The sequence below is a fragment of the Passer montanus genome, unplaced genomic scaffold (genome assembly GCF_014805655.1).
Source record: "Passer montanus isolate IOZ18808 unplaced genomic scaffold, ASM1480565v1 scaffold27, whole genome shotgun sequence".
Lineage (NCBI taxonomy): Eukaryota > Metazoa > Chordata > Aves > Passeriformes > Passeridae > Passer > Passer montanus.
Genome location: NW_024367372.1, coordinates 4,874,709 through 4,888,461, shown reverse-complemented (window position 1 = coordinate 4,888,461; position 13,753 = coordinate 4,874,709). Strand labels below are relative to the sequence as shown.

General features: G+C 40.2%; 1 protein-coding gene across 1 annotated transcript in view; it reads left to right on the top strand.

Moving 5' to 3' along the window:
• Window positions 1-13,753, top strand: part of DYNC1H1 (dynein cytoplasmic 1 heavy chain 1) — a 44,958-nt gene that overhangs the window by 18,861 nt on the left and 12,344 nt on the right. Inside the window, exons 29-54 of the mRNA XM_039712430.1 lie at window positions 1,316-1,475; window positions 1,757-2,000; window positions 2,195-2,378; window positions 2,848-3,060; window positions 3,226-3,464; window positions 3,565-3,721; window positions 4,106-4,333; window positions 4,571-4,801; window positions 4,917-5,057; window positions 5,303-5,536; window positions 6,138-6,344; window positions 6,442-6,563; window positions 6,913-7,078; window positions 7,315-7,478; window positions 7,743-7,872; window positions 8,669-8,802; window positions 9,049-9,163; window positions 9,285-9,446; window positions 9,523-9,737; window positions 9,824-10,028; window positions 10,165-10,338; window positions 10,432-10,551; window positions 10,678-10,798; window positions 11,396-11,591; window positions 12,213-12,330; window positions 13,294-13,509. Coding sequence (XP_039568364.1) covers window positions 1,316-1,475; window positions 1,757-2,000; window positions 2,195-2,378; window positions 2,848-3,060; window positions 3,226-3,464; window positions 3,565-3,721; window positions 4,106-4,333; window positions 4,571-4,801; window positions 4,917-5,057; window positions 5,303-5,536; window positions 6,138-6,344; window positions 6,442-6,563; window positions 6,913-7,078; window positions 7,315-7,478; window positions 7,743-7,872; window positions 8,669-8,802; window positions 9,049-9,163; window positions 9,285-9,446; window positions 9,523-9,737; window positions 9,824-10,028; window positions 10,165-10,338; window positions 10,432-10,551; window positions 10,678-10,798; window positions 11,396-11,591; window positions 12,213-12,330; window positions 13,294-13,509 — 4,596 coding nt within the window. The remainder of the gene's footprint in view (window positions 1-1,315; window positions 1,476-1,756; window positions 2,001-2,194; window positions 2,379-2,847; window positions 3,061-3,225; window positions 3,465-3,564; window positions 3,722-4,105; window positions 4,334-4,570; window positions 4,802-4,916; window positions 5,058-5,302; window positions 5,537-6,137; window positions 6,345-6,441; window positions 6,564-6,912; window positions 7,079-7,314; window positions 7,479-7,742; window positions 7,873-8,668; window positions 8,803-9,048; window positions 9,164-9,284; window positions 9,447-9,522; window positions 9,738-9,823; window positions 10,029-10,164; window positions 10,339-10,431; window positions 10,552-10,677; window positions 10,799-11,395; window positions 11,592-12,212; window positions 12,331-13,293; window positions 13,510-13,753) is intronic.

Below are 13,753 nucleotides of genomic sequence, written 5' to 3'. Positions count from 1 at the left end.
GTGGGAAGGAACACTGCTAGAGCAGGGGTTCTGGGCTTTTGAACAGGTAGTTCTGTAACAGCAAATGGAGGGAAAGGAAGGGGAAGTACAGGGGCAAGGGCTTAAAATTGGCTTTAGGAAAGTATCTTGAACTATGTAGTTTGCATTTGATAGTACTGGTTTAGTGAGGAACAGATGAGAGCATGAGATTACTGAAGTAGCTGTACTATTGCCAAATTATCCTTTACAACACATGTGCAGTTTACCTCAATGTGTTAAGAATTCTTCAAAACTAAAAAATTTATCTAGATATTTGAAGATTAATGACATCTTCAAACTGAGAACCAGATGAAATGTTTCTGTAAACTGTAACACAAGAAGTTACCTTTAAATTAATACCTTGGTCAAGTGTATAGATAAAAAACAATATAAAACGTGGACAAGGAATCACTAAACTTTACAAATTCTGCCAGGCTGCCCATGTGTGGGTTTTTTTCTCTGTGGCTGTATTTTGACCAGATTAGAATTCCATTTAACCAGCATTTGGCTTGTAGGAGTGACTGTAAGAAAATGCCTAGGGAGTATTAATACCACAGATAATGTCATCCTTCCTTGCTCCAGCTCCCTTTCTCCCTCTGACAGTTCCAACAATCAAGATGTCCTAGTGGAAGTGTATTGCTCTGTTCATGCTCCAGTGCACCTTTTTTCGTGTACCATTTCTCCCCTTAAATCCACTTGCACACTTGGTTCTACAACATCTTTACCAAATTGTTCCACTGTGCACTATTAGTATGCGCTTCATGAAAGGGCAGCTTATTTTTGTCTTTTTTTTAATGATTCCTAAATTCTTGTAGTAGAAAAGACAGTGAATAATTGATTCCTATTCATCTGAAACCAGTAGATTGTAGACCTCCATCATGTTCCCTCTACAGAATCTTACCTTAAAGGTTGTTCTTTGTATAGAAAAGTTACCATACTCTGGCCATCCGATTTGCTCTTCTGAAATGTTTTGTAATTCTTGTACCCTCCTTGCAGTAAAGGACTAGAACTGCACCTGATGTTAATGGTATCAGCAAACAAAACATTATGCAGTGGACTTAGTTTGCCTGTTTTGGAAACACTGCAGTACAGTATGGAGTAATAGGGAGCTGTGATCTGTGGTTCAGTGAAGCAGTGGAAGCTGAACTTCAGAACCCTTTCATAACTCTTACAATACTACAAATACAGTAAACTACAAATAAACAGAGCTTCTTCCTGCCTTGGAGGCATTGTGTAAAGTGCTCTTCTCTGCTCCTTTTGCCAATGCAGTTGAGTGAATTTCCCCCTCTCTGTTCAGGCAATGGGACGCATCTTTGTGGGACTTTGCCAAGTGGGCGCCTGGGGCTGCTTCGATGAGTTCAACAGACTGGAGGAGCGAATGCTCTCTGCAGTTTCTCAGCAAGTTCAGTGCATCCAGGAAGCCTTGCGAGAGCATTCCAACCCCAACTATGACAAGAGTATGTGGTTCTCCTCTAACATCCTTCATGCTTCTCTGACATCCGTCATGCTGTTTTGTTGCTCAGCTACATTTCTTGCAAATTGCAAGGATGAAGCTACTTTATGTCAAAACTTCAATGTTTAATGCAACTTTCATCTGGTAGAAATTCATATTGTTTGAGTTGCAGTACTGGAGAACCTGCTGTCCATTACTTTAGGAAACTAAAACAGAATGTATGACTTCAGTTCTCAGAGTGATGGATCACTGGCTCAGGTATAACTAAAAGCATTCTCTTTTCAGCTGCAACACCCATTACCTGTGAGCTGCTGAACAAACAAGTCAAAGTGAGCCCTGACATGGCTATCTTCATCACCATGAATCCTGGCTATGCAGGCAGATCTAACCTGCCTGACAATTTGAAGAAGTTGTTCCGTAGCTTGGCAATGACAAAACCAGACCGTCAGTTGATTGCCCAGGTCATGCTGTACTCCCAAGGTTTCCGTACTGCTGAAGTTCTTGCCAATAAGATAGTACCATTCTTCAAGTGAGTAACAAGTTTGGCTCCAGTCAGTAATAATAGAACTTACTGTTCAAAGTCATAATATTCTTTACAACTCACTAAGCACATTGTGCAGCAATCATTTCAACCTACAGTTTCAAGTAAAGAATGACATTTACTGAGTGTTATGTTGGTTCATACTGAGAATCAAATTGTATTTTGTCTCTTGTGCTTCTTAGGCTTTGTGATGAACAGCTGTCCTCCCAAAGTCACTATGACTTTGGCCTGAGAGCACTGAAGAGTGTGCTGGTTAGTGCAGGTAATGTGAAGAGGGAGAGGATTCAGAAGATAAAGCGGGAGAAGGAAGAGCGTGGGGAAGTCGTTGATGAGGGAGAAATCGCTGAGAACTTGCCAGAGCAAGAGGTAATGTGTGTGCAAAGTTCTTTACTTCTGTGATAGAGGGTGCACAGTAAACAAAGAAAGTAACTTTTTAGTGTTTACCATTTAGTATTAAGTGATGTGAACAAAATAATGTTAGTTACTAAAGCTAATTTGATAGCTTAAAAGCAGGAAGTTAAACATGTCCCTGAATCATAGTGAAAAAATTATTCATATGAGGTGGTGCTTCCATGACATTTATTGTTGCACAGTGTCTCAGCAATTAATGCCAAAAGCATAACGAAGAGACATAAGAAGGACTTTTTTAAACTGAAAATCAATAGGAAATCACTGGGTAGTTCCAAAGTTGAAACCACATCAACAGTTGTTTTGACTAAGACTACCCTGGTCTGGTACTTAATCAGTAAATTATTTAGTGAAGTATTCCTTGTCGAACACGTTTGGTAAAGTGAACTTAACAAATCTTCAATGAAATGTGACTCTCTCTCGGCAGATCCTGATCCAAAGTGTGTGTGAAACTATGGTACCAAAACTGGTTGCAGAAGACATTCCACTGCTGTTCAGTCTCCTTTCTGATGTATTCCCTGGAGTACAGTATCACCGTGGAGAGATGACAGCCTTGAGAGAAGAACTTAAGAAAGTGTGTCAGGAAATGTACCTTACCTATGGTGATGGAGAAGAAGTTGGTGGCATGTGGGTTGAAAAGGTAAAATATAAAACTGAAAATGTGCAGTTGAAGTTTACGTGTGAGACTAAATTTCCTTTTATATTATGAAAAGTTGAAAGATTTTAAATTTTTCTTGTCTTGAACAAACTGTACCTAAAAGCTTAGATCACCTGCTGAAGTTAATTGGTACATTATGTGTCACAGGTTCTTCAGCTGTATCAGATTACACAGATAAATCATGGTTTGATGATGGTTGGTCCCTCTGGAAGTGGAAAGAGCATGGCTTGGAGAGTACTTCTGAAGGCCCTTGAACGCCTGGAGGGTGTGGAAGGTGTTGCTCACATCATAGATCCAAAAGCAATCAGCAAAGATCACCTCTATGGTACTTTGGATCCAAATACCAGGGAATGGACAGATGGCTTGTTTACACATGTCCTGAGAAAGTAAGTCTTCAATAGCACAAATACAAAATGGCTGGTACATTTGTGCCTAGGATAATCTCACCTTAATTCTCTCCTTCAATGATTATTTTCTTTCATATAGAATCATAGACAATGTGAGAGGTGAACTACAAAAACGTCAGTGGATTATCTTTGATGGAGATGTAGACCCTGAATGGGTTGAGAACTTGAACTCTGTTCTGGATGACAACAAACTTCTGACTCTGCCAAATGGAGAACGTCTCAGCCTCCCACCAAATGTAATGTTACTTTTTTTATATTGTGTTTATGTGCTGTGTATAAGCTTGTTGGTTTAATTTAATATGTACTAGTGTTGTACCTCTTTCTTATCACAAGCAAAGTAATAGTGAGTTCAAATTGTGGTTTGCTGGAGTAAAGATTTTTTGTGGAAACATTTAATGTTACACTTACTCTGACCCTGTAAGACAAAATGTGAATTATATAAGTCCTATGGTAAATGTCAATAATGATGAACTTACCTTAGGACAGTATGATGCTGATGTTATTATTCAGAGTCCAAATGCACTTTTTAAAAGCTCTCTGTTTTTTCAGGGAAAGGGTGTTTGTATTGTTTTGGTTGACGTTTTTACACCTCAGCATTGTTTTAAATTTCTATTTTTCAGGTGCGTATCATGTTTGAAGTACAGGATCTGAAATATGCCACTTTGGCTACTGTGTCAAGGTGTGGTATGGTCTGGTTCAGTGAGGATGTTCTCAGTACAGACATGATATTCAATAACTTCCTGGCCAGACTGAGAAGCATTCCTCTGGATGAAGGTGAGGAGGAAGCTCAGCGCAGGCGAAAGGGCAAAGAAGATGAAGGAGAAGAAGCAGCATCCCCAATGTTGCAGGTATAACTTAAATTTCATTATGGGATAAAGTAGTAAAAATGCTTGTATCACAGGTACACCATATGTAGAATTTATGACAGCCTATCGTAGGAAAGCTGACTTCCTCTTTACTTGTTTTTTGGTTTTGGCTTTTTTTTTCAAGATGAAGCATTTCAAACCTTCAGCAAAATCTTTTCTTTCAGGCTAGTAGTCAAATGAGAAGCAAATGCTTAGAGCAGTGTTTGTCTCCCCCAACAGATTCAGAGAGATGCTGCAACAATAATGCAGCCATATTTCACATCCAACGGCCTGGTGACCAAGGCACTTGAGCACGCTTTCAAGCTGGAGCACATCATGGACCTCACGCGCCTGCGCTGCCTGGGCTCTCTGTTCTCCATGTTGCACCAGGCTTGCCGCAACGTGGCCCAGTACAACGCCAACCACCCCGACTTCCCCATGCAGATAGACCAGCTGGAGCGTTACATCCAGGTAAAGGCAGTCTGCTCTGAAGTGACTCCTGTGTTTGTCCTAGGTTTGTGTTACTCATTGAGCTTTGTTCCCTTACTCTAATAAAACTAATAGCTGCTGCTGCTGCTTCTTGCAGAGGTACCTGGTCTATGCAATACTGTGGTCTCTTTCTGGGGACAGTCGTTTGAAAATGAGAGCGGAGCTGGGAGAATACATTAGGAGAATCACCACTGTGCCACTGCCAACTGCACCCAACATACCTATCATTGACTATGAGGTAAACCTTTCTTGTGCTAGAAATGTTGCTCTTTCGTTTTCTTAAAAGCTTGCTTTAGATTTTGGAGGCAAACCCAGAGAATGAACATCAAGACTATCTTAAATTTTACACTTTCACACTTCAACAAACAAGCTGCTTGTTTAAATAAACACATCAAATTTGATGTCACTTAAAAAAAATAAATTTAACTAAGGTTGAGCTGGATTCCTGTTCTAAATTGTCTAATCATGTTTTTGTGCTTCTAGGTGTCCATTACAGGTGAATGGGTGCCATGGCAATCCAAAGTTCCTCAAATTGAAGTTGAAACACACAAAGTTGCAGCTCCTGATGTTGTAGTGCCAACCCTAGATACAGTTCGCCATGAGGCATTGCTGTACACTTGGCTGGCAGAACACAAACCTCTGGTGCTCTGTGGCCCACCAGGTTCTGGAAAGACCATGACCCTTTTCAGTGCTCTCAGAGCTCTGCCTGACATGGAGGTACACAAGAGACTTGTGTGTGTGTCTGTCTGTCTGTGCACATGGGTGTGTGAATTACAGAGTAGTAGCAAGTATTTAATCTTCTTAAGACTAAAGATAGCATGGAATTTATTTCCTAGCCAGAACTCAGCGATAGCTTCACCTCAGTCAGTCACGTGTCTATATAGCAAAAAATAAACATTGTTGAGGAGAATACAAATTCATTTCTTAAGTTATTTAGCCTAAATCTGCTTTCTTCCTTTGCCACTTCAGTAATAGAGGAGCACTCCTGCATTCAATATTTAAAAACCTGTGCAAATGTTTAAGAGTAGCTCTCATCCCTCTGTGTATTTAGGTGGAGTGACAGTTAACGAGGCTGTTGTGTTCAAAATACAGGGTTGGGCAAGAAGCATTGCTGCATGGTAAATGGAGAACCTGCAGTAGGAAGCAAAGAGTATCTAGGCTGTATATGGCTGTATATATGTGGTAATATACATGTAATGTGGATGGTATATGTACTTCCATTGTGAACAGCCAAACATGCCTGTTTCCAGGACTCTTGATACACTCTCTTTCAGTCCTTAGTGTATTTTAATTTTTTTTCCACTGTACTCTTTTTAAGGTGGTTGGACTCAACTTTTCAAGTGCTACCACTCCAGAACTGCTGTTGAAAACTTTTGATCACTACTGTGAATACAGGCGTACCCCTAATGGAGTGGTGCTGGCTCCTGTGCAGTTAGGAAAGTGGCTGGTGCTGTTCTGTGATGAAATCAACTTGCCAGATATGGATAAGTATGGCACACAGAGAGTCATATCCTTCATTAGACAGGTTTGTTTTTCTTTGTAATCAACTGTATCAGAACAGCTACTTTTAAGGAAACAAAACATTCCACTGATTTGATTTTATTTTTATGTTTTTGTTCAAGATGGTGGAACATGGAGGATTCTACCGTACATCTGACCAGACATGGGTGAAACTGGAGAGAATTCAGTTTGTTGGTGCATGTAATCCACCTACTGATCCTGGAAGAAAACCTCTGTCACACAGGTAATGTGTCTAATAAATTCTAGGTAACAATGGAATAGGAGTCAAAACTAAAGAATTGATTATGTAATCTGTTCTTAATACACTTATTTAACAACAGCTGTGCTGAAATTTTGTTCCTTGCTTTTGCACTATCTGCTGCTTGGTTCTTACTGTGACAGCCCAGCAGTGGACTCAGTATTAGGCTGTTGAATCACATGTCTGAAACACTTGAGAATGGAAGCAATCAAACCAACTACAGTTGCTGCTGATGGTTTTGAATCAAGTGGTTATTTAATATTGGCAAAAGATGATGAAGAGAATACAGATAGTAATTTGACTTTCTGTACTGTGTAATATGCTAATCTTTCAGATTTTTACGACATGTTCCTGTGGTTTATGTGGACTATCCTGGACCAGCTTCACTTACTCAGATATATGGAACATTCAACCGTGCAATGCTGAGGCTGATCCCATCACTTCGCACATACGCAGAGCCTCTCACTGCTGCTATGGTAGAATTCTACACAATGTCTCAGGTAACTTGTTACGTGCAACTCCAAACTCCAGTTAGAAGGCTTTCTTCTATGTTTCATTAACATGTGTTGTTAGCCTTTCACGTGGATAATATGTGTACAAGAACTCAATTAATTACATGAGTTCTGGCAAAAATGACTGAATTATGCTGTCAGAGTAATATCTTGCAATGCCAAGTCCTGCAAAAAAATACGATGCATCTTTGAGATAAAGTAGCTAATTAAGTTTAAATTTTTAGGAGAGATTCACTCAAGACACGCAGCCACACTACATCTACTCGCCTCGTGAAATGACTCGCTGGGTGAGAGGTATATTCGAAGCATTAAGACCACTGGAAACCTTACCAGTTGAAGGCCTTATCAGGATCTGGGCCCACGAAGCCTTACGTCTCTTCCAGGACAGGTAAAAAATTCATGAGCTGGGGAAGCAAAACCATAAAAAGTTGCCTACTCCTTGCCAGCTTTCATTAGAACATCAAACTAAAGTGTGTTTTATGTAAAATAGCTGGAATACCAGTGAGAATATTTTGTTTCACTGCAGCTTGACTCTCTTAGGAGTTGTATCTGTACAAAGCAAAAATACACTTCAGTCATAGTGCTGCCATGTGGTGTGATTATATCCTCCTATTACAGAGGACTGTACTCACTGACTTAATGCTTTATGCAGACTTGTGGAAGATGAGGAGAGACGCTGGACTGATGAGAACATTGACATGGTTGCTCTGAAGCACTTCCCCAACATTGACAAAGAAAAAGCTATGAGCAGACCGATCTTGTACAGCAACTGGCTGTCAAAGGCAAGTTAAAATTAAAAAAATAAATAAACCCCAAAATTAAATAGGTTAGATGCATCTGAGTGATGCAGCTCTTACAACCTTATTAAACTGATAGTAGGTGCCCATCATGCTATTAAATTTATATCCAAGAAATTTTTAATATTATTATCTGAAGTGAACTCTGCCACAAATTTAATAGCTGTTATGCCAGGGATGCTATTGTAAGAGCCACCATGGAATGTAAAGGCAGTATAAAATAATATTTCTCAAGAATATTGTGACACTACCAGGTGACAGTTACTCCTTACGGAATCTCTTGGATAAGGCAGTGACTCTTGAGCAATACTGATATTACACATTTTCTGGTGACCTGTTTCTTATAATCTGAAGTGATCCATCTGGGATCTGGGTAACCTGTACAAATCCTGGTGAGGTTAGGCAGAAGTCCACCTAGCTTGCTACCCATCTCTGACCAATAGGAAGTGACTAGGAAAGGCTGTTTAAAATAAATTGGGAAAGGGATTTAGTCTGTAGTGCTACTTCCCAGTCTCTTTGGTAACTGGCAGCACAGGCTCAGCCTATGGTAGGTTCAGTACATACAGTGTTTGAACTCCATGCTGCTACCTGGGGCACTCTAGGCAGTGGACATGTTCCTGTGCAATTTAAATGGCTATAGTATTCTTAAGCTTTTGTAGAGGATTACTACTTCAAGTATTCTAGTAGTTCTGCTTTGGTGTACTTATAAATTTACTCCTAAGCAAATTCCATTCCCTTAATCTTAACTTCCACACTGTATTGACTGTATTGGTTCTTTTAGGATTATATTCCAGTGGATCAAGAAGAATTGAGAGACTATGTGAAAGCTAGGCTTAAAGTCTTTTATGAAGAAGAGCTAGATGTACCACTTGTCCTGTTCAATGAAGTCTTGGATCATGTGTTAAGAATTGACCGGTAAGTTCAGACTTCCGTTGCTGCTCATATAAGCAGTATTTGGAGTTAGTCTAAACCAGAGTAGCCTCAGTACAGAGTAAGAATGGAGCATGGTCTCATTGATGTCTATAGAAAATACACTGCCAGCTTCCAGATAGTGGGATCCTATCTGGAAAGGTGTGTCAGTTTTGGTACTAACTTGAAGCTTAGGTAAGTTCAGTAAGTTGCTAACACTTTTCAATCACACTTGGTTGTATTCTTTTTCAGAATCTTCCGTCAGCCACAGGGCCACTTGCTCCTAATTGGAGTCAGTGGAGCAGGGAAAACAACCCTGTCAAGATTTGTTGCCTGGATGAATGGTTTGAGTGTCTACCAAATCAAGGTTGGTATGCTAAGTTTACTTCTAAAATCCTGTAAGTCAAAACTCCCACTTACATATTGACCCCTAAAATCCCATTAAAAACTAAACCAAAATGTTAATGGCCAATGTGAACTCTTACCAGGTTCACAGAAAATACACAGGTGAAGATTTTGATGAAGACCTTAGGACAGTATTGAGACGCTCTGGCTGCAAAAATGAAAAAATAGCTTTTATTATGGATGAGTCGAACGTCTTGGATTCTGGATTCCTGGAGAGAATGAACACTCTCCTAGCCAATGGAGAGGTAAGAAGACTTTAAATAAATTTTTTTTGCACCTTTTTGCAACCATAAGCTACAACAAAACTATCTTTTGAATTAGGTTCCTGGTCTCTTTGAAGGAGATGAATATGCTACCCTCATGACTCAGTGTAAAGAAGGAGCACAGAAGGAAGGTTTAATGTTAGATTCACATGAGGAACTCTACAAATGGTTCACCAGCCAAGTTATTCGCAATCTCCATGTAGTGTTCACTATGAATCCATCTTCTGAGGGCCTGAAGGACAGAGCAGCTACCTCTCCTGCACTCTTCAACAGGTAATTGCTGCATATTCCAACATATTTTACAGGTACCATTAAAACACTACTTTTGGGGAAGTCTTCACAAATGCTTTGTATTTCAGATGTGTCTTGAACTGGTTTGGAGACTGGTCAACTGAGGCACTGTACCAAGTTGGCAAAGAGTTCACAAGCAAAATGGATCTTGAGAAACCAAACTACATTGTGCCTGATTACATGCCAGTTGTGTATGATAAGTTGCCACAACCACCATCGCACAGGGAGGCTATTGTCAATAGCTGTGTGTTTGTTCATCAGACTCTTCACCAGGTATGTTATTACACTGCTCAACTTACACTTACCTCTAGGCCATGGCATCATTCACCAGTTTCCTAAAAACTATGATCCTTGGCATCCAAATAAATTTTAAAACAGTGCATACTCTACAACACTTTGTTCCCTAAAGGCTAATGCTCGGCTGGCAAAACGAGGAGGCAGAACCATGGCAATCACACCACGCCACTATTTGGACTTCATCAACCATTATGCCAACTTGTTCAATGAGAAGCGAAGTGAACTGGAGGAACAGCAAATGCATCTGAATGTTGGTCTTAGAAAAATCAAGGAAACAGTTGATCAGGTATGTATTCTTAAAACTTTGCCCTCTGTAAAGCTGGAGTGAGTAAATAGATGTCAATATGAATTCTCTCTTCCGTCTTGCAATCAATCTTAGGTGGAGGAATTGAGACGTGACCTAAGAATAAAGAGTCAGGAGCTGGAAGTGAAAAATGCAGCAGCCAATGACAAGTTGAAAAAGATGGTGAAAGACCAGCAGGAAGCTGAGAAGAAAAAGGTAAAAATTTTTGTTAAATCTCTGTGCATAGCAACTATTTTATTTACAAAACAGAGCCTACAGACCAAGTACTGGAAGAATTTCAGCTTCTAAAAAGCAGTATTTTTCTGTGAAATTTCCTTACAGGTTATGAGCCAGGAGATTCAGGAACAGCTGCACAAGCAGCAGGAGGTCATTGCAGACAAGCAGATGAGTGTGAAAGAAGATCTTGACAAGGTGGAGCCTGCTGTTATTGAAGCTCAGAATGGTATGTTAGCACCTCAAGAGATCACACTGTGGTCTTGGATCTAAAACTGCTCTATGGGAATGTGTTTCACTATGATCTGGGTTGATTCTGTCTAATAAAAGTGTAGGCTCGTAGCATTGGGCTGAACAGAGTTGAAGAAATCCCTTCTTTCAAATTCACAGTCTCTGTGCTGTGATTTTTGTGCCTTTTTTTTCCCCTTTCCTTTGTGTAATAGTACCAATTTGATTCTTGATACTCCTTCTATGGCTTGTGGCTTGGTTTCTGGCAGACAGCTGTAGAAGACCAGTGATGCCTTGCTGCTGAACAGACAGCATACAGTCAAGCTGCCCTTCATTAAACCGGGTAGACAAATCACTGGTTTGAGTGAATCATTTTTAGGCAGCAGAGCAAGTTGCCAGTGCCCATTTGGCAAGCTGGCATTCATGGACATGTGTCTTGTAATATAGCAGTTATTCAGTAGTATCTGCTTCTCTAATAACCTCATATTCCTTCTTAGAATCTTAAAGCATTTTTGTAAATCCAGGGTACTTTGCTGGGCTTTGCTAACTGTTTGTTTTCTTCCCAATCAACACTCTTCATCTTTCTGGCACTGCTTAGCTGTGAAGTCAATAAAGAAGCAGCACCTGGTGGAGGTCCGTTCCATGGCTAATCCACCTGCAGCAGTTAAGCTGGCCCTGGAGTCCATCTGCCTGCTGTTAGGTGAAAGCACCACTGACTGGAAGCAGATACGTTCCATCATCATGAGAGAGAACTTCATTCCAACCATTGTTAACTTCTCTGCTGAGGAAATCAGGTGAAGTGCAACTGTGAGATATTTATGTGAACAAAACATTCACAAAGAACAGAGGGTCTTAACTGGTCTTTCCTCTGTGTAATTGCTTTGACTTCTTTTGACACCAGCTTATTGCACATGGTGAGCATGCAGGTGGTACATGCAGGAAATAGACTACTGAAGCTAAGGTGTATCATGAAAATTGGGGCTAAGCAGTTGCTTGTTGTGTGATTTAGTGGCATGGTAGCAAAGCAGTATGTTGCTGTCCAAAGCACATTGTCATTTGAAAGTGGTTTTGCAGCAATAGCAGACTAGGCTGCTGAGGGCTTTATTCAGCTTAGGTCAGCTTCCTAGCTGGCTCTAACTGTGAGCAGAAGGTCAGACTAGAGACATCTGAACTCCCTTCCAGCTCCAGAGTTCAGCAGTTTGTGAATGACTAATCTTAAAATATTGATAAAATTTTATTATCACCTTTAAGCTTATTTTCTGAAACAACATGTTGAACATCCCAGCTACTACTCAGCAAAACTGACAGGAAATGTTTCTTGGCAGCTGTGGAAGGCAGGCTAGATAAAGGGATACTGAGCACCTGTGTGCTGACATAGTGTACTCATGCTGTCTGTAACAATTTTTCCCTTGCAGTGATGCCATTCGGGAGAAGATGAAGAAAAATTACCTGTCAAATCCCAGTTACAACTATGAAATTGTAAACAGAGCATCACTGGCCTGTGGACCTATGGTGAAATGGGCAATTGCACAGGTAAAGTCAGCTTGAGGAAGCAAAGGCAAGGTGAAAAGAGTGAGCCAGAAGGCACATAGCAATGTCTAAAGGCCCTGAATTTGCCTTTATTCAGCTCAGTATTACAAGCTATTTTGCTTCTGAGAAATGGGGTAGATAGTTTAGATGAATGCTGATGGGATATATATATAGTGCTATGCCAGAGAATTACTGGCCAGTTGTGATACAGCCTCTGCACTGAAAAACATTAGTTTTATCCACCTGTTTTCAGTTTTATCCACCAGTGAACACTGGTGGATACTTTCTGTAGTAATGTCATTATGCAGCATAATGCAGTTGTCCAGTGGAAAATGCAATGCAGTCTCTTAATGAGACTGCATTTGTCTTGCCTCAGAGTAGGACACACTCAAGGCAGACTTTTAAGTTTCCTAAAGGAATAGGCTTTGGGAATCTTCCCCTCAGCGTGAGCAGTTTTACTTGCCTGTTGGTGTTCCAATACTGCAAAATTCTTGGCTCATTAAAACTGTGCCTGCTTGGAATGGCTTGATTTGGAGAGACTAGGTTTAACTTGAATCTTGCCAACAGGCCCTGTCCTAATTGTTCTGTAAAGCTTAGCTTTACTCACTTCACTGCTAAGAAGAGCAGATTGGCACAGTACTGGCATGGACACCCCGTTGAATATTTATGTGAAACAATGCTGTGCCCTTCTTAATGGGGTCTGAACCTTTTAAATGACTATGTAAATCTACAGAACAGTACAAGGATCTTGCAAAAAGCAATTATTTATGTTTCTTTGCTTAGTTTAAAATAGAGTCCTGGGGACTGATAAACAATACTGAGTTTCTCTTAAGTACTTATTAATTCTCACACAGGTCAGAAGTGCATAAATATGAAACTATACAATTGATAGTATATACCTGAATGCTGTGGTTCCTGTGAACATGTCATTTTAGAAAGTGTAAAGGTTCTGTTTTCCATTTGCAGCTGAACTATGCTGACATGTTGAAAAGAGTGGAACCTCTACGCAATGAACTGCAGAAGCTGGAGGATGATGCCAAAGACAACCAACAGAAAGCAAATGAAGTGGAGCAGATGATTCGTGATCTTGAGGCCAGTATTGCCCGTTACAAAGAAGAATATGCAGTACTGATTTCGGAGGCTCAAGCTATTAAGGCAGACTTGGCTGCTGTTGAAGCAAAAGTAAGACTTCATATACCAATAATTTTTCATTCTTTGATCTTTGACAGTCTGAAATTGAATCGTTCTTCAAATTTGAGAGTGAACTTGGTTGCTTCCCCTGGGCAGTGCATTTGAACTGTTTCATCTCTGGATGTCATGAGGCTTCTCAAGAAGCCTGCCTGGAGTTAGAGAAATACCAGCTCATGTTGCTGCTTGATTAACAAGACAGTTCTCATAAGGTTTAAAATATATAGAAAGCCTTTGA